General features: G+C 34.3%; 1 protein-coding gene across 1 annotated transcript; it reads left to right on the forward strand.

The window, feature by feature from the left end:
* On the forward strand, window positions 1-25,659 carry Slu7 (Pre-mRNA-splicing factor Slu7). The gene is made up of 11 exons (XM_081767619.1): window positions 1-254; window positions 2,310-2,464; window positions 3,622-3,810; window positions 8,219-8,330; window positions 10,957-11,156; window positions 11,987-12,213; window positions 13,484-13,790; window positions 15,247-15,375; window positions 17,305-17,409; window positions 20,511-20,690; window positions 25,264-25,659. Exons 2-11 carry the CDS (start codon window positions 2,339-2,341, stop codon window positions 25,438-25,440), a joined length of 1,752 nt encoding a protein of 583 aa, XP_081623745.1. The 5' UTR covers window positions 1-254; window positions 2,310-2,338; the 3' UTR covers window positions 25,441-25,659.
* Window positions 25,660-27,326: the final 1,667 nt, after the last annotated feature.

The raw sequence follows: 27,326 nt of genomic DNA on the forward strand, positions 1-27,326 counted from the left end.
AGATCTGCTCAAAGGCAAATTGTTTGTGTAGAGTAATCTTTGGGAGAAAGCTCCACAGAAGAAGAGAACAATAATAAAAATAAACAAGACGAGTAGTTGTAGAGTTAAGTTTATAATGTTGTGAAATTAATTTAACATGTGTACTATGTACTTGGATAGCAATTTGCTGTGTGTAAACTCAAGTGATTTATTTCGATTGATATTTTAGTGTGTGTGTTTAGCGTGTTGTCATGCACTAGGACTGAAGTTCAGACGTAAGTGTGTATATAATGTTTACTATTATTTATCTCATACGTTAGCCAACTAAAGCGGAGCGGATGTTGTGTGATATTTAGGTGTAGTTATGCCATTACATTTGTAAACTTTACAATACACGCTCCAGTTGCACATCGATAAGAAGGACCACGGATATATAGCAGAAGGGGTCCAGCAATTGTTTCAAAAAAACTATTAAAATTTCGATAATTTGTGGGCTTGTGTATAGCCCGCTCCTCGCAGTTTTTTGTCACTACTACTACTACTACTACTACTACTAAAGCTTCCTTACCGCAAGATTTACATCTTAAATCTTTATAACATGCGATTCCGATTCATTATGAACTAGTATGAATCGTTAAAATCACTATGATTCGTTAAAAATCACTGGGGGGGGGGGGGAGCGGGCTATACTCAATCCAATTTCTGTTCACATTAGGTTAGGTTAGGGTCCATGTTCCGTTAAGGGACTCCAAAACTAACATAACCTAATATAACGTTACATTATGTAGTCAAACGAAAATCAATGGAAAGAAGTAGAAAAATTGCAAATTTCGTGTGGTTAGATATGATTAAGCCTACTTTATTTTATCTTTTAGTACTTGCATCATCCATTTCTCCTGTAAATTTTGTATTTTTTATGTGCTTCTGGACCCCTTCTGCTGAACATAACCCCTTTTCCACTAGTTAATGTGAATTCACCCGTCTCTGACGCGCCTGTTCCCTACGGACGTACCCCCTTGCTGCCACTCGGGTTCTCCTACTGCGTTCCTATTCTGACTCGGTTAGATATCATTGGTGCTGTTTAGTGGCCTCCTAGCACTAGTTGGATCGTGTTTTATACACGATAATTTTTGCGCCATTCGTTCATACTATTTATACTGAGACCTCCTGAAGTCAATCTGCAAGTAATAATGGAGCTCATTATTTAATGCATGCTCTGCTAAAAGAAGTACCTTACCTGAAAATGTAAGAAATGTGTCTGCTCGAAGTGTTTGGTAGAACCGTCTGCTCGAGTAATGGGACTAGCTGAATCGGACATTACAAAATTGGGTGATAGTTTAGGAATGGAAGGGGGGGGGTCAATGTTAGCGAAAAACAGAAAAATGTAAAATAAGAACCAACTTGAACACACCAATGAACCTATGCTAGGTGGCCGCTAAAATATCTGACTCCTATCTAACAGAACTAGAGCAGGAGCGTAGTAGGGGGGCCCGTGTGGGGTGTGGCCCTAGAGAACAGGCACGTCAGCGGCGATGAGTATACACATAAATGAGGAGCGTGTATATGGCATAAAAACATAGTTTGCGTGTGGCACAGCTTTGCGACATTTCTATGATCACTTTTATAGTTCAGATACATAGCACTTCACTTACCATATTTTCATCATGGAGTACTGTGTGGTAAAGAGCACACTTTACAATTCATATTTCTACCTTATTATACATGTGAGAGGTAAGAGGCCGATATTGTTTGACTACTCCTATGTGCTACATATAGAGCATTGGACTGTATGGCTCAGAGTTTAAAATTATGGAAGTTAGAGTAAAAATATTTAGAGAGTTTCGAAATGTGGTGTTGGAAAAAGGTAGAGAAGACAAAATGGGCAGAGAGAGAGAGAGTAACAAACGATGATGTTTTAAAACGGATAGGAGAGAAAAGGACACTTTTAGCCAGCATCCTTCGTAGGAAAGCCAGTCGAATTGGACACATCTCACGAGAAATAAATAGATCAAAATGGAATGAAATAAGAAAAAATAAAGAGAATGAAAAATTGTGAAGTATTTGGAAAATTTAATGAACAGAAGTATGATAATTTAAACAAAACATAATACAGACCATTGTGGAAATCAAAAAAGTTGTAGACCATACAATTATTTGTGATGTGTCTTCACATTTTTCTTGCATAATCTTTGCCAAACAAATATAAACAAATATGTCAAATAAACCAGTTCGGCTTTTCTTTAAAAGTTATGTAACTTGTTATTTGTTATAGGAGTAGATTCAAATTTTGATTTACTAATATAATTATTATGCGAATGTATATATTGTAGGAAAGAGTGTTTTATGCAGCATTTGAAAGATGGCAGCAGTTCAGAACACCCCTGTGTCAGAGATAATAAGAAGCAAGGAGGCTTTGGAGGATGAACCGAAAAAGAAGTCTCGAGAAGATTGGAGGAAAGCAAAGGAGTTAGAAGAAGCACGGAAGGTATTAAGACTTTCTTTCTATTGTGCTTATAAGTTTACGTAAAATTATTTTTCCTACAATTCATAGTTTTTCTAGCATGTAATCCACAGAATAATAGATAAGATTAAGATTATCAAATATCATTTCAGAATTTCCATATTTATCTAGAATCGAATAAGTAGATTATCTTGTGGTTTTATTTTTTTGTAGTAACTTTTTGTTATAACGTACTATGAAGAATTCAGATTACGTCGAGGCAGTACAGCCGTGGATGCGCGAGCAATGGAATTTCAGCTGTATTTACTTATCAGGGTGACTTAAAATTTCTTCAAACAAAATAATAATAATACTTTAAAAGAAAAAAAAATAAACATGATGCTAGAAAAGCTTCATGTAAAATAGTTATTACCGTAGCTGACTTCACTCCGCCTTGAAAATTGAAAAAATGAAATCTTTAAGTTTTACGTCCCACGATTATGCCGGTTAGGCTAAAGGAGACGGTGATGATAAGAAATGAGTGAAATGGTGGAATGAAGAAAGTGGGAGGAAACGGGAGAACCTCGAGAGAAAACCCACGAGCACGGTGTTTGTCCACCACAAAGTCCACACAGCGCGAGCTCGGATCGAACCAGGGACCTCAAGCACCGGAGGAGAACGCTCTACCACTGAGCCACCGCGCCCCCCGCCTTGAGAATTGAGTTCGCTGCAGGTGGTTGATGTATAGGTCATCTTACAGGTATTTTTTTAAAAATTTACTTCCAAGAGAAGTGGATTACAAAGTATGGCAGAGGTCCCAGCAATAAACTTAAATCTATTAATTGTACGTATCATGTATGAATACTCAGGTTGCTTTTGTTGATAGAAGGATTTTGCTTTTTCATCCCTTTTGCGGGTACTATATCAAAACTTCGGTATTTCAACTTTTGACTATGATTATTGTATCATGGCGTGATCACATTGACTTCAAGATTATTTTAGTTTGTAATTATCAATCATTTTCAATAAATGCTACAATTAATAGTCTTGCAAAATGTTAGTACTAACATCTTTCTGTTTATATGTGCACTTAATGTTTTTCTTTCTTTCTTTTTTTCTTTTTGTTTTTAAATACCAATTCTAGTACCATATTTCTGTTTTATGCCAAATTGAACTAATCAAGTTTTTAATATATTGTTTAGGCCGGTACAGCTCCAGCAGCAGTTGATGAAGAAGGAAAAGATATAAATCCACATATTCCTCAATACATTGCCTCCGCACCATGGTACTTCGGAGCCAAAGGGCCGACGTTGAAACATCAGCGCCCTCAGCCAGAACGACAGAAACAATTCAACAGAATAGAGGAATGGTATAAGAGGGGAGTGAATGTTGTAAGTATTAATTATTTAAAAGAAACTTACATATTGGTTAATTATTTATATTTGGGATATTTCTTCCAGTTAATGCACTTGGACGTTTTCAAGCTATGTTTAGTACATATGTAGAGTGAGTTGTAGAAAAACAAAAGTCTTTTTCTGTCTTCTAGTTTGATTCCGTACAAGGTATATTCACTGTTGCTCACATATTTTGTTTCACAGATTAACAAATTTTCGAGTTATGTTCACATCATAACGAATCATCTGATTAAGAACTAAACGACAATTTTCTGTTATCCTTTTTATTAATGACAGTAGGATAACTTGTGAAAACGGAAGAAAACACTGTGTTGTTTGAAGATTTGTCATTTATTCTTAAACCTGATTGAAATTCAATCGTAAGAGTTCTCTATCTGTCGATTAAAAAGGAAACTTTATACTTAGCATTCAAGGTTTGCATTAAAATTATGTTACTACTGTCGCAGACAAACTTAGAGATCTCTTGCCCCAACCACTACAAATTTTTCCCCACACAACCCTCGGCTGGTCTTAGGCAGCACGCGCGCTGTCATTCTCTTCAATGTTGCCGTACTTCCGTAACACTTGTATAAGACCCTATCGAAAGAAACAAAATTCAGCATTAAAAAAAGTAATGAATGGAAGATAAAAGAAAGTGATAACAGAGGGATGTGGCAACGTTGATTTTTAGGTAACAAGGGTCATAAATCTCTAACAAATGTCACCAAGAACAGCAGGGACAGTTTTAAGGACTTTCCAGATTCCAGTATCTCTAATTATGTCTGCTAGTTTCCGTGTTAAGTGCAAAGAGACTAGTCTTCAGAAATATTGAGAGCAAAGTAAGTGAAGATAAAGGTAAAAATAACTTTATTAGCCTGACTTGTAAGCAGTCCAATGTGGTGACGACTCTTGGTAGAGGAGAGTGTAAACTTCAGCCAGTTTCTGCCTTTAAAATAAGTGTCATTGTACAGAAGCCACGTCCAAATAGACTTGGGTTATCTCCATGCTATCATAAGAAACAACGAGTTCCTATGTCTCAATCCTTATCTGGCCTTTTATGTTTCGAAAGAATACCTGTAATCGAGATACATTTTTTTGTGTAACTGACTTCTGTCCGAATATAATAATTAGTTCTTAGTTTTTATACATTAAGATAGAAAAGAAAGAAGAAAAATCATTATTATCAAACTAGTGCATTCATTGAAATACTTTAAAATTCATTTTAAATACAGGTAATTGTAATTTCTAAAAACAAATTACACTTGCAATTCCAAGCTTTCGGCTCTTTTGTGGACCGCTTTGGTGTCGGAGATTATAACAGGAAAAGAATAATAAAAATATCAGGAAAATAAAAGGAACAAACTCTCCAGGATGGAGCAGTGGAAAAAAAACTTGTCCAGGCTTCTGATCATCAAATTGTGGAGCTGTGGGTTGTAACATGCCTGGTTAGATTTATATATTCTTTAGTTTTCTGTGGAAGGTTGCCACTCATATTGATATTTTTTTTTTTTTTTATGCCAGTGTTGTTTGTATTTCTCAGTCACCGCCTCCAGTTCCTGACTCAGCTACCTCTTATCTAAATTCAGTTTTGGATTCCTTAAACTAATTTTCAGAAACAAGCCTCTCAGTTTCATTTTCAACCCCAAATAAAATTCTTGAATCATCAATATTGTGTTGTGTTTCTTTCGAATGTTTCCATAAACCCGGGACCGGATATTCTGCTTGGCATCCCTGAGATGTTTTTTAATACATATTTTGAGATTTCTTTTTGTTATACCTATATAACTCTGCTGGTAACTGTATTTTTATTTCATAACACATTACTCAATACATTCATTCCAACGCTTCTCTAACACTTGGATCACTTTCTTTGTAGATCGATTTATCTATCTTTTGCCTCAAAATACGGTGCAGCTTCGGCAATCACTTCTTGGTTGGAACCAGATCTCTTTCCCTGGAGTATTTTTTTAAGACTGTAAACAGGTGGTAATCGCTGGGAGCCAGATCCGGAAAATACAGTGGATAGGGGAGCAATTTAAAGTGTTATTCGTGCAATTTTACCATTGTTATAATCGACTTGTGACACGGTGGATTGTCTTGGTGAAAAAGCACTTTTTCTTAATTTAGAGTCGTTTTTCCGCAGTTTCTCCTTCAGACAAACCAATAACGCCATATAATATTCATGTACAAAAATTGTAGGACTTCCATTATTTATGTTTAATGCCTTAGAATCAGTGCTATCTGAATTTAGAGCTTACGATTTAATGTGAAATATCTAAACCAATACAACTCCCAACGGGGATAAGAACCACGGAAATTGACCGTGGATTGTCAGTAGTAATACATAGAATGAAAGTTTAGAAGATAAAAGAATAGAACATTTTGTTTGATTCCTACCGAACGAGGCTTTGATTAGTAACTGTTATGTAATATCCGAACATAAGTGGATGCGTAATTGTTTCTAAGGTGTTTGGTTTAACAAAACTCACCTGTATATATTACATGTCCGTCTGTCTGGGAGACAAAACATCTCGAGAAGTACTAGATCGATCATCATCAAATATGGACAGAATATAGAAGGTAAAAAATCTTAGAATCGAATGCGTTTTTGGACCCGATTCTCAAACCAGAAGTGGTAGAATTTAACCGTTTCCGGTTTTAACATTGATCACTGTAGAGCAGAAACTATAATAGGTAGAGAGATTGAGTTTTCTGCAGTCGATTAAGCGTCCCAAAAATACATTACATCTCCATTCGTAATTATACTAAGACCGGAAGTAGTTGAAATCCACACAACTTGAGGTTTCAATATTCATCTACATAAAAGAAACAGCAACAGATACCAAGAAGTGTTTTTTTTTTTTTTTTAAATCAATTAAGCATTCTGAGAATTTGTACCATCTCTCTTCATCCTCTGTTCAAACTGGAATTGACACAAATCCACCATTTCCGGTTGTAGTGTTGATCGTCTTAGAATAGAAACCGTAATAGCTAACGAGAAGTGATTTCTATCAGTAATTAGGCGTCCCAACAATATATTCCATTCCTATTCTAATCTCTCTATTAAAACCGAAAGTGACAGAAATCAACTACTACCGGTTTTAACAATCGGTATAGAGTGAAAATGGTAAGAGATAGAAAGAATATCCTAATCTCTTTACTAGAATCGGAAGTGATACAAACATACTACCACTTTAGATTTCAGTGATGATTGAAAACATATCTCACCATAAAAAATACTCATTTACGTGAAATACATGTAGCACTGCTACTTGTTTACATAGTATGCTTTTAAATTCTTGAGGAACTTTAAGGTAGAACGTATACTTCTCTAGGAAAAACTTGCATAGTGGAAGATAAATTCGTTGTTTCCTTTTCCTGCAGATTTTATATTTTACTTTCTGTGCATCTTTCTTTATTACATTTCCTAACTTCTGTTACCTCTCTCACTCACACATACAAAATAACTTTGATACAGAGGAAAAACAGTTTCAGTGATGGGCTTCGACGATGTGAACCCAGGACCTCTAGCAGGTAAACACGTTTCAACTGTTTCACAGTGGACTGCTGAATGGAAAATGCTATTGTTAAACTTTTATAGCCATTGTCTACGTGTTGCCATATTGTCACAAATTTATTAAGCCAAATAGGTTCCTGAGGACTATTTTTTGTTCGCTTGAGTATGTTTTAGAACACCTCACATATATTGTATACAACTCTCTAATGGGGCGTTTACACTTAGTCGATTTAGTCGCACGACTAAATCGACTCGCTGCATTTGTCACTAAATCGAAGCAACTAGGCCGAATCAGACTGATGGATGTGTTCAATTATTTCAACCACAGAAAATAGAACGTCTTTTAATTCAGTTGCCAGTCGATTAGTCGCCTTCGATCCACAAGCTATTAAGTTGAAGTCCCGTTTACACGGTCGATTAAGTTGAAAGTGACGTCAATTCAACTGAATCGAACGCAAATCGACTAAGTGTAAACGCCCCATAAGGATTAAGCACTTGTAGAAACCTGATTTTTATTCCTTAGCCTGTTGTTCATGTCAGTTTTACAGTCTTGGTTAACGAATGAAAGAACTTAAATACAATGTTTTTTTTTTTTTTTTTTTTACATGAAATTATTGTTTACACACTCATTTGCTTTGGTTTAGCAAAGCTATCAGTAAGATTTCTACTTGAAAAAACTATTTTATCCAGATAGATAAATATTTTGTTCATTTGATTATTCAGATATCATGTCAATATTTTGAGTAGTAATAGATGATCAATCTAGTGATCGTTCTTCAGTATTCCAGAAAGAAAAAGAGAGAGAGAGAGAGAAAATGAAGCATCAAAGTATATTTTCCTCAAATAATCGTATTTGTCCATGATTTCTTACATGTTTAATCTTTCTAGGCTCAGTTACCAACTAAATATAGAAAAGGAGCGTGTGAAAATTGTGGAGCCATGACTCACAAGAAAAAAGATTGTATGGAGCGTCCAAGGAAAGTTGGAGCTAAATATACAGGCAAGTATTGTGTCTCAGAATGGTTAAAACGAAAAGAATACCATGTTATTACTAATGTTGTTACCTTGTGTTATGTTTTTCACAGTCATCACCACTACTAGCATTATTAATTTGACATTTTTCTCCACTTTATCTGATCAGATGATATACGGGCCATCCAAGTACAGGTAATACGCCTGTAAAGGATAGTGAGCCTTTTACGCACGAGCTAGAGTTAGTGTCCCAAGTCTCACGGTAACAAAGTCCCAGTGGTTCAAGCCTAAGGTCATATGACACCTGACAGTCGAAGCTAGTAGATGTGCAAAAACTGTTGGAATTATTCTAATGAAACGTAAACCATTGCGCCATGAAAACGAGTGAACTATTCTCAAAACTGCACTACATTTTACAATTTTATTTCGATAAAGGCGCAAGTGCTGTGCAGGCCCGTGAAGAAATTTGTGCTATTTATGAACACAATACGTTATTAAAAGCATCAGCCGTCAGATGGTTTAGTAGCTTTCGTTCTGGAAGTTTCAATGTCTAAGATGTTCCTTCACCGACCAATCACAGCAAAGGTAGATGATGTTTTGACAAAAGTCGAGCAATTCCGGCATATAAGCAGTCATGACATCACCAATAACCTAAACATCCATCACCAACAGTTTTAAACCATTTGGAGATAGCTGGTTACAGAAAGAAGGTTAATCTTTTGAGTGCCACATGATCTGACTCCAAAACATGTACTCGATCGAATTGCTATTTACGAATCTCTGTTGAAATGTAATGAACTCGAGCCATTTCTGAGCTGGTTGATCACGAGTGATAAAAGTGAATAACATATGACAGCAGTGTGCGATAAAGGTCGTGATCGAAATGGAAAGAAGCTCCACAGTTTTTGGCAAAGTTCATACTGACGCTCAGGAAGATTATGCTGTGCGTTTGTTGGGATTGGAAGGGCATCGTGCATGACAAGCTACTGGCGCCAGTTGACAGTTAGTGCGAGTGCATGTAGCAATTCAAAAGAAACGGTGGGAACTGGTCTCCAGAAAGAGTTCGCATACCACGATGACATTACTAGACCGCATACATCTTGGACGACCCGTTAAAGAATTGAGAGAACTTAGCTGGGAGGTTTCAGTGCATCCTTCGTGTAACGCAGACCTAGCACATCAGACTATCATTTCCTTTATTCTCTGCAGAACTCCATGGATGGTGTTAAGTTAGTTTCAGAAAACCACATGTCACAATTTTTTTGACCAGAAACCACAGAAGTTTCATAGCGAGGGAATTATGGAATTTCCTGGAAAGTGGCAAATGGTAATCGAAGAAAATAGTACATGTGTGGTCATAAGGTGTCATTTTCATAATGTTACTCTGTTTTCAAATCACAATAAATGTATTTTGAATTTTGACCTCCAAAGGCTCAACACTTTTTAGACAACCTAATATAATACTGTTTCTCTGAGATTTTTCCTTTATTCTGGGGTTTGTAGCAAGTTTCTTACAATTCTGCATATGTCCAATATTATGCTTTTTTGATGATTTTTTCGTCAACTCCAGTTACGCACTTTTCAGCATCTTATGGACCACTCCGGTATCCAGTAATACTGTTGATATTTTTTTTCACATTTTTGATCTTACATATTCTTTTCATGTTTTGGGCTGTTGTTGGCATTTTTCTGTTTTTGTGCATGTGCTTTCTGCTGGTTTGTTGTGTCTCGTATTGTGATATTTATTCGGTGCATCTCTTCTTTCCCTTTGTTTATTATTATGATACTCGACCTCTTATTATTATGATGTTCTTCTTTATCAGTTAGTATTGGTCTGTCCCAGTCGTAAGTATAATATGTGCATCGGCGGCTTGTCTAGGCGGACTTGGACGCAATACAAGGCGACAAAATCCACAATTGTTTCCTCAGTGGTGAGATCGACAGTATTATCCTTTATCTCTCCGTAGATATTTTCACACTTTCTTTGCTGCTGTTTTCCGTAGCGGACAAACTGTTGGTTTCCGGACATGGGTTCCTATTCTAAATGTTCTCAAATAAGTACTCACTATGAGCCTTAGAAGTCCGCTAGTAAGGGAATTATCTAGCATTCTGTATTTTCTTCGATTGTTCATCACTTATTTGGTATACATCAAAATTTCGAGTGGATGCAATGTCATTTTTTTTTTTTTTTTCACAAGCTTGTAGCACATCTATAAACAGTCTCATCACAAGAGAAAGTTAACTACTTTTGTTTGCTAATCAGTTGTGTATATATAACAAGTGACGAAATAGTGGTAAATCTCTTTCATTCTGTATAAATATACGTTTGACACACAATTTCTGGGTTTAAAATATTATTGCAAATTACACATTTTCAGAATGTGTATTTGTATGCTCTTGCTTATTTATAGACATTTAATTATTTGAAATAGTCAACTATTATTATTTTTTTCCCGTTATTTTGCATTAATATATATCAAGCTTTCGTAGCACTTAACATTATTATAATTTAGTAGGTTTATCTACATTGTAAATGTTTAAGTAGTAAGTGCTAATTTATTTCTTTCCACTGGAGTACATGATAGTCGAAATTGTTATTATATATAATTGTAGCACTATTATCTAGTTGGGTAATTTCGTGAATGTTTTCGTAGGTGCTAACATTTCTCCGGATGAATTTATCCAGCCTGTTTTGGCGATGGACTATGATGGAAAACGAGATAGGTGGAATGGCTACGATCCATCAGAACATAAGGCGATCATTGAAGAATATCAGAAAATAGAAGAAGCTAAAAGGCAGTTGAAAGCGGAGAAACTGAAGGCTGGCATGATGTCTGGTGATGCGGAAGCTGTGGTAGGTCTTTCAGTTATTAGGCAGAAATTAAAACGATAAATTTTAGTGTTTGCCTGTCCTGTCCTCTTTGTATTTCTCCAACTATTAGATATCTTTGAAGTGTGATTTGCACTTTACTTATAAAAGAAATTTCATATATTTTGCCTCTTAAAACCTACTAGGTAGATTGTACGCAGTAGATTGTGGTTGTCCATATGGAAGCATGATGTGAGGACAGACAGTTTATAAGTAAAATAGTTATCTTTATTAAATGTGTAACTAACTTACTTCAGTTTAGAGGCATTCTTCTATTTATTTTGTTGTTATATTGTATTATATGTTTATTTATTTAGAACTATATCACCTCTTATATGCTGAGATAATAGTAGTCTGTACCCTCACCTTCACACAGCGTATAGGCCACATCTCTTGTCCCGAATAGGGATATAGACGTATGTATTTTGTTTTATTTTTTGTGATGGATTTCTGTGGATGAAGAGGGTGGAGTTATTATAAACAATCAATTTCAAAATTATGTACATCAAGGATTGATATTCTGTCTATTTGGCTAGTGGGTCTTCTGTGGCAAAAGTAAAAATAACAACAACTAATAATTTTTAAGACAATCATTTTAGAAGTTGGTTACACTTATAACAGCTCAATTCAGTTATACCTTGCTTCAAAAACGACATTTTCCTTGAAGGAATTCGGATCATTCGCTTTGTTCAGGTGTGACTTAAATCCAAAAGTATTATTAGGAAAACAATATTGTAATTAGTATTTTAGTGTTAAGAAGAATTATCATATAGCAGCATACACAAATGATAAATATGCTTATTTTTCTTTTGTAGTCGGAAGAAATTGATAATGATGACGATGAGGATAAGTACGTCGATGAGGTAGATATGCCAGGTACCAAAGTGGACAGCAAGCAAAGAATCACAGTGAGGAATCTTCGTATACGTGAAGACACAGCGAAATATTTAAGGAATTTGGATCCAAACTCGGCTTATTATGATCCCAAAACTAGATCGATGAGGGATAATCCATATAAAAATACTGGAGAAAACCCTCAGGAGTAAGTAATAACATAATGATATCCAAACTTTATACAGTAATCTTAATTTGGTTTCAAACTTGGCGAATAATCGACTGAAACAGTGTTTGTGTACGAAGATAGATCTAAGTGCGTGCGTATAGTTTTTCATTTGTATGTTTTTTTTAGCACAGTAGTACGAAAACCAGTTGTTTTGTGTAGTTGCAAATACAAAAAAAGACATAATCTCTAGTTTTATATAAGGATGCTTGCAAGTTAGTTGATTAAATTGAAGTTTAGCGTCCCTGTTAGCAACGAAGCCGTATGAGACGTGGACCTACAGTTTAAAGTGGAATACGAATCACCTTAATGCGTTCAGATTTTAAGCTTCTTCCACCGGGATTTGAACTCAGGATCCTGTGTGTCAAAGGCACACGCGCGCTTGGGACTAGACCAACAGGAAAAGCTAGGATGGTTTCCAGTTTTAAAATTGAATTTACCTAGATTGTCAAGATAGGCATTTGAAGCTATAACTCTTGTGCTCAAAAACTTTATCAGGATTTTGAACATTGATGTTGGAATGTACGGTAAAATATCTTTTAAATTTTCACGAATATATGCAACAGGAGACAACGACACATGTGACTGACTGATTACAAAACAAGTGCAGGAAGTGTGGGAGAATCCTGAGGAAACCTGTATATACACGATTTGTCCATTCCCAAGTTATGACACTGCCCACCAGAGTTGAGAACACTGGAACTGAGGTGTCATGGCTATAATGAAGTGCAGAATGAATTCTTTATATCTCTTACTAATAATTTACAAATTACTATAGTGCCTTTCTTATAATGGGACTACGAGAATAATAGATGGTATTGCTAGTTGCTATCAATTTGTTACTAGCCGGTTAGCCTGGTCGAGTGATCAAAGGCATGAGGCTGAGATAGCAAGAATATCTGTCGCGGGTTCGAATTCCACTCAAGACATTGATATGTACTGTTCATTAGTCTAAGGCAAAACGGTGGGATAAAATAATATATAAAGAACGGTGGTATGGAAAATACAAAATAAAAGTCATACGTTCAGAATCTTTTGCAACAATGTGAACAATTTAATTTGTGAGGCTACCAGGTAATATTAATTTACTGTTATTAGGGTAGTGTTCAGAGTTGACATTTTTATATAATAATTTATTGATTGCGTATTGTCCCAAGAAGAAATTAGACAAAACTAATTTAAAATGTAATATATATATATATATATATATATAGATGTATGATAATATTCGTAATAATGATGTTATTTGCAGTGTGGATTATGCTGGAGAGAACTTTGTCCGATTTACTGGTGACACACAAAAACATGCCAAAGCACAACTGTTTGCATGGGAAGCGTATGACAAGGGTGTAGATGTGCATCTGCTGGCAGAGCCAACCAAGCTGGAAATGCTACAGAAAGAATACGACAAGAAGAAAGAACAGTTTAAAAGCCAGGTTCAGGATAGCATTCTCAAGAGATACGGTGGAGATGAGCATTTGCAGGTTCCTCCTCGAAGCCTTCTTTTGGCACAAACTGAAGATTATGTAGAATATTCCAGATATGGAAAAGTGGTTAAGGTAAGAGGAACAGTTAATTGTTATGTATGTTGTTAAGTCTTTATTACGAACTTGTGTGTCATTTTTATGCATTAGTTTCCTTATATTTCCTTAATTATCTAAGACATTACTTTCGTCTACCAAATCTATGTCATTATGCCTTTCTGCAGAACAACGATAATTTCAGGTATATTTTTTTATTATCGTTCCCGCTTGACAGACTTTCCGAGCTCTTATTAATCAAAGCTTATGCAATTTACCACCGACTTCCTTGCATTATCTTCTGGTTTAATAGATTGTCATATATTTTTTTTCTGGATTTGTTTTACAGTTTAATATTCTGTTAACTTTGAAAATAAAATAAGTTTCAGATCGCCTGGCAAATAAAATCTGGCCCAGATGTCGCATTACCGTCCATATCATCTATACATATTTGAGTGCACAATCTTTATTTTCTAAAATTATCGAATGACTAGTGTCAAATTGATTAGAATGTTGCATTCGGAAGCTTACAAAATGTGGGTGTGTGGAGAAGAATGGAAATAATTAGCTGGATCGAACGGAAAACGAATGAGAGAGTATTAGGAATGGTGGGAGAGAAAAGAACACTTTTAGATATTATTAAGAAGAGGAAGAGAAACTGGTTGGGATATTGGGTAAGGAGGAATTGTATCGTGAGGGACGTGCTAGAGGGTATGGTGGGAGAAAAAAGAGAGAGAGAGGGCGAAGGAGACAGCAATTAATGGACGATATTAAAACAGAGAAATCGTACGTGAAGACGAAGAGGTTAGCGGAAGACCGTGGAGCATAAAAACTTCTCAGTTGCAGCAAATGACGTGCCAATAATGGCAGAATACCTATGATGATGATGATGATGATGATGATGATGAGTTTTGTTTTTAAACCTGTAACTTTCGATAATAATCGATTAATTTTCCTAAATACACAATTTTATCCATTAAATTTTACATCAATTTTCACAATTCAAGACAAGTGTCATTGCGTAGTTCTGAAATTGACATTTTTAATTTTAATTTTAATCAATTAATTTTGAGGTTATCTTTAATTTTAACTGTTAGCTTTTTCCGATATCAATTTTCAATTTAATCAATTACTTTTCCGTAGCTTTATATTTAATTTTAATCTGTTAAATTTTTAAATATTTTTCCAACTATGCTTATTTGATGTTGTTACTATAAGGTATCGTAAATAACACGCAAAGGCAAAGCATATTTTGAATCCTGTTTACCACGGAACAGAACAGAATAAAAGGAGTGCAAACAAAACAATCTAGGAAACGAAATTACATTGTTACTATATACATTGGTCTTATGCAAATGTAATATTAATACAAATTCATGAAATATGATATTATATGTTGTATTCTGTAATAAGAGCGGTTATTTCAAATTGTACTTCTTTTTATATATTATCATTTAAAAACAGAATTTTATAAAGTATTCTTTCATTTGTTTAGGGCCAGGAAAAGCAAATCGTTAGATCAAAATATGAGGAAGACATTTTTGTGAATAACCATACTTCAGTTTGGGGCTCGTATTGGAGAGATGGACAATGGGGATACAAGTGCTGTCATTCATTTATAAAGGTTTGTATACTGTGCAAACAATTAATTGTATCGTTTAGTTTTCTTTTCGCACTTTCGTTCTACCATGTATACAGTACTCTTGTGTAATGTGCAAACTGAGATTACTGTTCGAAGGTTTGTTATTTATGTATGTTAGGGAAATCGGAATCTGTGTAAAAATGTGTTCTTTTAGTTTTCTTTTTTGCTTTCTATCCCAAAGATAGATATAAACTTTGGCCAGAAATATATCAGCTAGTATGCTGTTCACTATTGTTCAAAAGCTAGTAAGGTACAATATTTTTTTTTAAATATTTTTAATTAAAATGAGCAAGATGCAGCTCATTATTATTCAAAGTGAAAGTCAACTGATCGCATAGTATTCAAAATTTTAGGTATTACAAGTAGTAAAATAAACACGAAAAGCTCCTACCTTGGCGTAGTAAATCTTCTGTCAATACAGAAACTTTAACAAAACTTGTAGTAGTACACAAACAGTGCATGACTGAAGCGGAACTCGAACCCGGGATCTTCGGCACGCTGTGCCGATGCGTTAACCACTACGCTACTTAGTCCGCTCCCAGAACAGCTGTTCACTCTCTGACTCTTCGGTAGTCTTTCACTCAGACCACACATGTGAATTCGCACCTACAGAGGATTTGGTGTGTAAAAATAAGTTTAAATCGGTTATTTCCTCCTTTCATTAGTATAAAACTTGTAGTAGTTTGACAGTAGTGTTTTTCTTCAGATTATTTGCAGTATCTGAACTGTCCTAACACACCCAATAATTAGGTCAGTAGAAGATAACAGCGGAAGTTATTGATATTAGCTGCATCTATAATATTGAACGTTGTAAGGTTAGTTGACGTGCACTGTAGAACATTATTTCATTCTATTTAATTTGTTGTACATATCATGAAGCTTACTTAATATAAATGAGGACGTTGGGATTTTTTTTAAATATATATATATAACGATGGAATAATTCATTGAATAATGAAATTAAGTACTCCGAGGAATTCTACATCTGTTATCAAGACTATACATGAGTTCTATAATATCTTGCAGCGTGATTACATCAATTTAATTTGGAGAAGTTTGGGGATAGAATTTTACCCCTCTCCTTCATACGTAAATGATCTTAATTCGTAGTGATAATAGCAGTAGTAAATATTCATATGTAAATATTCAGATGTGATGTTACCTGAATGTTACCCATATTATAATAATGTCATTCATATTATTAACGGTATTGAAAAAGTTAGTCGTTGCTGTAGAATTTATTTTCAAATATGAAGTTTTTAACAGTTTTAATTTCAATGTGTAGGTATTTTTCTTTTATGGTTTAAACTCCAATTATTCTAGATTTATTGCTCATGTTTGTGAAGGATCTGGTTTCGTGACAGTATTAAAGAGAAAAGCGGACATATTGGAGGGAATAATAATTGACTGTTAAGGTAATGAGTATAATTAAGTTCTAATTTCTTAGTTCTTGTTCCCGTTCCATCCGTAATCCTAATTCTTAATTTATTTCTTCTCTTAATTTTTAGTTTTCTAGGTACACTTAAACCTAGGACAAAGAAGGTAACTGCTCTACCTCTCTCTAGAGTCATAGTGACATTGTTGGATACATGGACTAGAACTTGTCTTAGGTCAGAACCTTCAAACAAAGTGTTACTATAAGGCAGATGTAAACTTTATGTATATACGTAAGCTCTCAATAGAGATAAATATATATATAATAGCTTAACCGTAAAATGTAAAACAGAAACATAAGTATTTATTTTCCGTTTAAGTAATATATTGAAAAGCACAGCATATAATATGAAGTGAGTTTTGTCATTCCGAGCAGGAAAAAAAAAGTTGTGAGTGGGCGTTATGAGGATTGGTGATAATCTTTAAAACTTACTTTCGGGGCAGTTTGTGAAATACATCTGATTTCATTCTTTACAGAACTCATATTGTACGGGCGAGGCCGGCAAAGTAGCAGCTTCTGAATCTGTTCCACAGCTGAGACCAAATAGGGAAGAAACGAAAGTCAGTGATATACCAGAAAGGGTAAGAATTTTCATTGCACAAGTTTTATTTATTTATTTATTTATGTGATTATATATATATATATATATATATAAAATATTAACTCTTTGTTAATGTTCTGTCGGTTATTACAAGAATCCACTTTTAGTAAATGTGTGAATGAACCTTCCATGAGGCCAGTAAAAGCTCTAGCAAAACTATTATTGCGATCAATATGTCGCTCCATATTAAAATAAATAATATAGAAGATGTATTTACGTTTCTAAGTATGAATACCAATTGTGTTTGCATCTACTAGTATTATCATCACCAAAAGAATACACAGAACACACTCACCACAAACTGTGCAGTATTATACATATTACTCGGTATAGTATTCAACCATCTATGGAAATTAATGCCTGAGTATACTTATCTGTCAGTGCAGTAACAGGCTGCCTACTACAGAGAGAGAGAGAGAGAGAGAGAGAGAGAGAATGTACTCAAAATGCTCCAATCTTAACACATTATATTTATTATTTACAGAATTATTGTACAAGCAGAAAGCACAAAAGATCTGGGTAGCTAGTATTGCTTCTTTCAATTCAAGGACTTCCGAATATCACCTTTGGACCAGGCCTATCCTGGTTGTACTAAAAAAGTTAATTGTGAATCCAAATTATTTTTATTCTCTATTTCGTAACTTCTCTATTTCTGTTTCGTAGTAATTCCTTCTGTGTAGCATATGTATATGTATATTACTTGTACATATATGCATCTCCTTTCAGTGAATTAATAATGATACATTGTATGGATAAATTTTGTAAAAATGAAGTAACTTACCATTCCCTCCATCTAAGAAGAATATGCAGTAGTAATACGTAATCATATAAATTAACATAAGCTTAGAACTTAAATTTATATTTCTTATAACTTCCTCATGCAGTAAAAATAAAATGTAAAAAGGTTACTACTACCAAGAGATATGAATCATACTGCAGTTAAATTTGAGAATTCTGCTTGCTTTTGTTAGTTACTGCACATTTTTCTCAACTGTTTTTCTGGTAGGTTACTAACAAAAAACAGCTTTTCTCTGTTTTTAGTAGACACCCTGAGAAATTGATTCATAGCTTGATAAAATTGCATATTAAATTGATTATTTAATGATATTTAAATACATAGAAGAACCTTAGAAGTGCTTTCAAAAGCGCTCCACTGTTTCATAATAGTAAATTCAACATCGTAATTTACTATTTAGAATTTTAAAAAATCTGAATTCAATTCCTTAACCCGGAAATGGTTGACAGGTGAGCGCAGCCCTCACCCTTAGTTATATTTTCTTTCGAAAGCCGCCCTCATCAGGTCATAGACCTGAGGCGCCCTGTAGCTGTCTTTTGATGTGTCTAGTGTGTGTTAGTCAAGTGTCACCTTTCCATACTCTTCAATTGGAGTAGCACTGGCGTTATGAATGGACTATGCACAATTTGTGAGCCCCACGCTCACCTGTCGATCGATCGCGTGAATAATTTTTCCGAGATCATGCGCAACAAGGAGCAGATTTAGCTGTGACTTGCGAAAAAGCATTAAAAAAAAAAAAAAAAAAAAAAAAAAAAAAACTGTGTGATGTGCTCTCTGTGAAGTGCCAATGTGTGGGAAACACACTGTCTGAATCTGCTAGGTGTGTAATGGGTGACTTGAAGACAGTCATGAGACATGGAGTAGAACGGTGTCTTATTGAAATACTTAGGTATCGAAAGACATAAGTAGAGTGTTTACACTAAGATATTTATATCTTTCATTTCATTAGAAATTTCAATCTTATAATAAGAAATGGCTTTATATAAACGCATTATAATTGTATTTGCGAAAATAATAATAATAATAATAGTAAGTCACAAAATGTCAACATATAGAAATATGTTAACAGCTGTAGAAACAATTATACTGCAAGTGAGCGCCACGCTCACCTGTCGACCTCTCGCGTCACAAATCAACACTCGACCGTTCCCGGGGTAAATGAAACTACATCACTTAACGTCAAAGCTATGTCTTCAATACTCGTGATAAAAGCACTTATTAGTCAGTAAATCCCTTTAGGCAGGAAATTTAAACCTATTCAATTTTTATAATTATTTCAAGATTATCAGTATATTCACTATCACTCGCAGGCTTCTATTTAAGCAAGTAAAATTAAATTTTAGCTTTGAAGGAACAAAACTTATTTAAATAGACACGGCTTTAACACAAAACATAGTCATTTTAGGTCCCAGTTGATTTACAAGATTCAGGTTAACACATGGAAACTTCCATTCTTAAAGCTTATGTAAGTAGCTTGAGGTAATTAGGATTTTAAAATTTACTGAAGGTGTAAGTTCGATGGCTAGAAAGAAAAATTCACTCGAGCATTAAATTCACGTTCGAAGTTTTATTTATTTATAAAATTAATTAATTAATTACTGCTATAAAATACATTATCAACCGATTTCTTTTTAAATTCAAGTTTAAATTATTTTCTGAAAGTTTATAAAATAAACTATCATTTTCAATGCTTTAAAAAGACTCTTTAGTAATTCTTCACTCAGGAAAATACAGAATCCCAAACCGAGAGTGAAATATCTAAAATTCTGAAAAGTATTTATTGTTAGTCTTCTATTTAGTCTTCTGAAAAATAAACAATTATAAGAGACCAGTAATCACAGAACCAGTAAACTATTAATACATTGCAAGAAATGTCTAGTTTCAAGTTGAAGTATGAAAATAGAATAAGCGGTGACAGGAGAAGCATGTCAAATGATGTCTGATTGTAACTGCAATATCGTACACTGGTGTTTAATTTTCTTGAACCTCATTTCTTTTTGCGTGAAGTTGCTTATATCGTGGATCGTCAGTGCTTCGCCATCATTCTCGGTTTTCGCGAAATATTTCTAAGAGAAAAGAGTAAATATAAGGGGGACTAAGTGATACGTGAAGTAAAGATAGATTATTTTCTTTCCATATTTGCTTTCTGAGTTAGTCTGAGAGGCAAAAGCTTATTTTATTTTCCGTTGTCTGTAGCCCACAAAATCAAATATTTGCTTCTTATGTTACTAATTTCATTAAATTAATCTTGATTGTCTACTTATCATTCGTAATTTTTATATAAGGAGGAAAGAGTTTCGGAGGAGGAAGAAACACCAGCAGCGGTGTCAGATAAATCAGAGCCGGAATCAACATCACAACATAAATCCCATAAAAAGAAAAAGAAAAAGGAAAAGAAGAAGAAGAAACTGAGGGAGAAATCATCTGATGATGAAGACATTGATAAAGAGGAAAAGCTTAAGAAGGTAAGCAAATGCCTTTTATACTTGTAGTTAAGTATCTGAATCCTATTTTGTTTGTACTCTTCATGATGCAAGTCAGAAATAGCGGAGACAACAGTTTTCTGTACATTGTTGTTGGGTATTACCCTCTATTTATAATTTTCCTCGTTTTGTATCCAATTTTTGTTAGATATTGGAATTGATGTTGCACCGACAAATAAGATATCTATAAAGATGAACAAATATTTGATTAGATTGAGAAAATAAATCCAACACAAAATTAACTGAAAAAGAACTTGGATGTGTACTTAATACAATACAATACCATGTGGTGTGCGGGTATTGTATAAGATTGTTTCTAGATAATTATTAATTTGGATTTTAGCGTCTCGTACAGCATCGAGGCTATATGAGACGTCAAGCTGCAGGTTAACGTGGGATCTAAACCACCCCACCGGGAATCGACCCTGGTCTCCCGCACCGTTTGGTTATTTTTGATATTACAAGCACTGTAACAGGTGTGTTCATACTTCCACCTAGCAATTCTATGAACAGAGCTGGCAATTCTAATTTGCAGCAGCAGTTGTGTTTCTTAACTCTTTCTTCATGTCATTAATTACATTGTAATTATAGTGAAAATACAACCTACACTAAATTGTCTTATCATCAATACAACTATCAAAAGGACATTGACGCCCATACTGTTGATGAGGAGAATGTTGCAACCGCTTCAGAGAATTAGCCACTTTCCACTGTCGTCGGAACGAACAAGGAGGGCTGACCTCCCGTGAATAGTGTTCAGTGCTTTAAACCAATAAACAAAAACTTTATAGGAATGAAATACAATTGACTCAAAGAAGTAGTTTTCTCTTATATTACTTTATTATTACTATTGCCCGGATTTTTTAAAAAAATGCATATGCCTATATGCAAATCATAGTTTGATAGAAATACTTTTTTTAAGATGCCCTTCAAATACAAAACTCTCGTCATGATCACAGGTTTTCACCACCCCTATATGCAAACTGAGCATTATCACCAATGACGAAAGACCACACCAGTGAAGTCTATTCAAAGTCAGTTTAGCAGGTGCTTGTAACTATGTACTAGTTCGTGTTTTATATGGAATTAGGATTAAGAATTAGGTTCTGGGTTTAAGACATCAATGGCCATGGTAGTACGTCACGTACGAGGAATGACGTTCCTCGGCGATCACACTACCCGGGTAATTGAGGAGGAAGAAAAGAAAGAGAAGGAAAGAAGTGGCCTGGGACCATTATGTCAGGTATCATCCCAGCATTTGCCTGGTGTGTATGAGGAAAATCCAGGGAAACCTCACTCATCATGACTGGCCTAAAAAAAACTTTTACATTTTTTAGACCGACTGTCCTCACCGGGAATCTAACCTGGGATCACTTACACGAAAGGTGAAAGCATTAGCGACTACGCTATTTGGGGCCACTTATGTTTTATATAGTTCCAGAATTCGTACTGTATAAAGTATTTTGTGAAATTCATTGTGAACGTAATAAATATTGTAAACAAGTCGATCTGAATGAATGAGCTTCTTCTTAAGTGTATATCACACGTTTTACGTATGGTGCATATTTTCTAACTTTTAGTGCATATTTGCCAGCATATTTTCAGTTTTTAGTGCGTACAAACATGGGTTATAATTATTATTGTTATTACTAGTTGTTGCCACTAAGCCTTCGATTTGCTGTTCACTATAGGTTAAAATTATTATTAATTAAGACTAATTGTTTACATTCATTCTTTTTCTTTAGTTTGCCCACTAACTAATTACAAAGATACTAATGCTCATATTCAACAGAGGAAGATCTAGAAGGTAAAAACTGGGGGGAGGGGGCAACCAGAACCCAGACTATGATAGGTATATCATGAGTTCACTATAAACTTTCAAAAATATATAAATAATCACTTCAATTATTATTGTCACTCAAAAGACGAGGGGGGGGGGAGCCTTCCCCGGCCCGGGGGTAGATCCGCCACTGATATCTAAATATGTTTGCAGCCTTGTCTTAATAATTGAATACGTTCGTGTTTAGCATCATCATTATCCATTTTGAAATAATTAAATTGAAACAATACAGTTTTAGTGACAGTTAAATCAGGGCGCAAAATTTCAAAATCAGATGCACTTGCCAATCCAAAAATAATGGTCGCCAGTATCTGTCAACGTACAAATTGAGAGTCCCCCCCCCCCAACACACACGCACACACGACCTTTGGTTTGACAAAGAGAGATATTATATCAGGGCATAAAATTTCAAAAACACAATTAGATTCAGGATAATCAATTTTGAATTGGACAATTCATATGCATATTTAAAATTATCTTATATCTTTCGATTGACGGATGGGAAAGGAAGAGCGAATTACAACGTTGTGAAGACTTTCTTTCCATGTCAGTTGTGAAAACTTCACATTTCGTATTTTCTCTCATTCAGTGACAATTATTTTCGTGCGAAACAGAAACTGCGCAGTCCTGAGAGTTCAGGCAGAAACCATTCCTACTGAACACTGGTCGCCAGCTCTAAATTTCTAGTCGCCAGTGGCGACCTTCGGACCGGAAATTTTACGCCTTGGCTAAACCATCACAACATATTCCTGTAGAACTACTCAAAGATTAATGCTCAAATCTAAATACCATTAGGGTCCTTCCTATCTTGAAATAATTGAATTAAAACAATGTAATTTTTAAGGTTATTGTATACATAAGTCTTTTTTTATGACGAAACAAGTACGCTTTTCTGGCCACCAGATGCTGCTTTTTAAACTCTTTGCCATTACTAATGTCTCCAGCGAGTATAAAAGAAAGCTTGTAGCGATCACCTCGAAACTGGAGGAAAACGAAGGGCTTACAAAGAAATGTATGTATGGAGATAGAGGAGGAATTGAGGAAGGGAGGAAATTTCAAAGAGCGAGTGAGTTATTGTGTATTACTTTCAGAATGTTGACTATAGATGCAATAAAATATCATCTTTTGACGCGTAACAAAAAAGAACTATTCTCTTTCTGGCTGTTCAGGACTGTTCCCAGCTGCAATAATTCTAGTCATCACAAAATACGATTGATTATTCGTAAAGGTGTATTAGTAACAAAAAGCGATCCATTTATTAAAAAGAGTTTAAGCAGACTTCTACGGCATTTGCTTGTCTGTCTGCTCTAGAAATATCTTCACAAAATGTGTCTGATTTTGATGCAGTATGGCCTGTGTCTGTGTGTGTGCTTGACTTCAAAATCGCCGCCTCGCGACTTAAAATCAGTCGAAAGTGGGGAAATGAAGATATTTGAAGTTACCCTCAGAATTATATAAAAATCGATTTTAATAAATATAGTATTCCTATTTATTTTCCTTCTAGAGGCTTTCTTGTAATCCCTACTTGCTTTGAGCTGAAGTCAGTCAAAAATATTTTCCCCAAAAATTTGTGTTAAGGCACTTTTATTATTGGCACGAGCGGTATTTCCTTAACTTACTGTTGGAGTGACTAACGCTGTAAAACGGTTTTTAGTTAAAAGTGTAGCTTCTTGCCATGTTGCACCAAAATGAAAAAGAACCGTTTTACGGCGTTAGTCACTCCAACAGTAAGTTAAGGAAATGCCTTTCGTGTCAATAATAAAAGTGCCAACTTCGATAAATGTCCAATTGTGCTCTTTTATATTAATTGGAGGACGTTGAATGAAATTGCGTCCATGGGATCAAGAGAAAAATTACTTCAAAATTGAGATATAAATAGATATTCCAACTTCTCAATTTTTATATATAAAAATGACTACTAGCACGACTTTTTTACTGATAGAAATTAGTGTTACGCACATTTACGTACTGAGATGTTTGTCTTTTATAATAAGTATTATTCATTCTCAGTCCTTCGTGCAAATTGAAATTAATCTCTCATAAAGATTAATTTCATACGTGCAAATTAATACATTAATTTCATGTGCAAATTAATATCATACTTAGAAATTATCATTGAGTATATTATCAAAACAACTGCATTCTATTGAAATTATCACTGAATATATTATTATCAAAACAATTGCATCCTACCAGTTCTACACTTTACAGCAGGTCTTCACTTTCGCTTTCTAATCGGAATTGGTCCATATCAGTGACAACATGATCATTATTGTCAAATTCATTGTGCAAGACACGTTAACTTGTTCGATGTCTGCGACATGTTTTATGTAATTCTCCACTTTTCAGCAGTAACAGAGAACACGATTTTTTATTGCCATCTTGGTATCAATGTTGTCAATACCCAGTTCTGTTGAGGTACTTACTTTATGTATGGAGTATTCCCTATTTTGAATGTTGCAGTGGATTTATATATTTTATGTCCAATAGTTTATAATGTAATTCCATAGAAGAGATTTTCCGTCTCTGTTTAATTTAGGTTCCTTAGTTCTAATAAAATAAGTTTTCGTAAATTTACGTTTTAATTTGTAAAGAAGCCGTATGTAAGATAGTTATTTTGTTTACGGTGTGTTTCCATAAAATGTTTAGGTGATCATTGAATTTTAATATTATTGTTAACATGATTAAATTTTCTTCGTATTTGTTTCTCCATAGGCTTTGATTCAAGAAGAATTCCGTCAGGCACAAGCTGATAGATTGCTGGCCATGGATGAGCGAAAGAGACCTTACAATAGTATGTGTGAGATAAAGAAACCGACAGATGAAGAAATGGAAGCTTATTACATGAAGAAGAGAAGAGATGATGACCCAATGGCGCAGTTTCTGGGTTAAGTGTTTATTTATGTACTAAGTTACATCCTGCTGATTAGTGGACTAATGACTTATATTCTATGGAAGTTGCAATTGATCAGATAAATTTCTTACATGGCAATGAATGTAAGTTAAATTACTTCGAATGTATTTGCCCCATAACGGATGAGAACTGTAAATATTTCTAACGTTAGAAAGTGTATAATTTGAATACACTCAAGATATATGAATATATATATATATATATATATATATATATGTACATTTTTGTAAAGAAAAGTTGTAGTCAAATAAAGAACAATGTGTACATCAGGAATTATGAATTTATCATCAGAATCTTGAAACCTGAAATCTTCCAATTAATATAAATGTATACCTAGGTATATTACTATATGCGAGTTTTGTGTAAAGTGACTTTCTCGAACAAGAAAGAAGAAGAAAAAAAAACCTTTATGATATGGCAAAAGCCACTAAACGTTTCTGATCCTGCTTCAGGGATTTTTTTAAAATTTGGTTGTTGTGTGAACATTTTCATCATATAATAAAGGGGAAATAGTATGGATTCTCATATATTTTTTCCTCTAATTGTCTGAAGACTGGTACGCTGTTTCTCTGGTAGTAAATGTTTGATTTTTGTTTGTTTCACATTAATTCAGTTGGTGTAAGAGATTATTAAATATGTCAGAAAAGTACAGTTCATAAATTAAGATAAATAATAATAATATTGTGAGGTGTAGCAGATGATTTATATAATTGTATATAATATTAGCAACAACAACACAAAGGTTCAGTTAAAAGGGAAAATGCAGTCTTATTAAGTAACAAATACAGTGGAAGCAATGGGTATGTCCTGTCCAAGAGTTACCCGTGTAAGAATGGGTATATATATATATATATATATGGTGTCAAATGGGATGATAAATGCTAAATCGAATATAATGGACGTAGTTGATATGGTCATGGTCTTGTTGGAAAGTAGGATGTAATGTAAAAAGGTGGTAGTGTATCATGAGTTGCATCAAAATGTAATCTCTAGAAGCATAGGATTGAATAATCATTACATATACAAGATATTTACATCGAATTTGTTCGAAGTAGTAAAGAGTATAAGGAAAGTTCATGAGATTACATAGTGAGCGTGTGGAACAATGCAACCAAAAATCGTTTCTTAATAAACTATTCTAATAGCATCACGCGTTTACATAAAATATCTGATGCAGAAAACCATATTGTGTGTTCTGGGTAAAACTGGTTGGATAAATTCTTAGTATGTATGACTGCATTTACTTTTAATCCATTGAGCTACTTTCTGATGGATTGCATTTAAATGTGCTTTCTAGGTTAAATGAGGGTCCAAGGTTACTAATATATATTAGATTTCTTCCACGTTGATGAAATATTTTGCGTTTCTATTAAAGTCTAGTCAATAGTGCTTTTGGAGATTACGGTTATCCATGAATGTTAATAGTTTTCTTGGCTGGTCTTTCTGTTTAGCTTCAAAAGGTTGTTGGTTTTTTTTTTTTTTTTTTTAACGCTTTTATGCATCTTGTCTGGTGTGGAAAAGGAAACTAACTGGAACATTCTTGATCATGAAGAAGTGAGAGAGTTGTAAAGCATACCGATATTTTCAGAATATATGTGTGCTCCGTTAACATGGGTGCTGATTGAAAATACCCCGATTTTTATAAATTAATTCTTTTTATTTTCGAGGATATTTTCAGATTCGTAAATTGATATGTGACATAATGCATTTTAAAGTACACCAAAATTAGCATTTGATAGTACATTTTAAAGAAAAGTAGTAAATGTAATCGTGCAGAATTCTCAAAATGATCTTACAGAAAAAGGAGTGAAAACTGCTTAAGATAAAGAAGCATTTATATGCTGACAACACATCCATAGAGAGA

This window comes from Thermobia domestica, chromosome 1 (genome assembly GCF_964235325.1).
Source record: "Thermobia domestica chromosome 1, izTheDome1.hap1.1, whole genome shotgun sequence".
NCBI lineage: Eukaryota > Metazoa > Arthropoda > Insecta > Zygentoma > Lepismatidae > Thermobia > Thermobia domestica.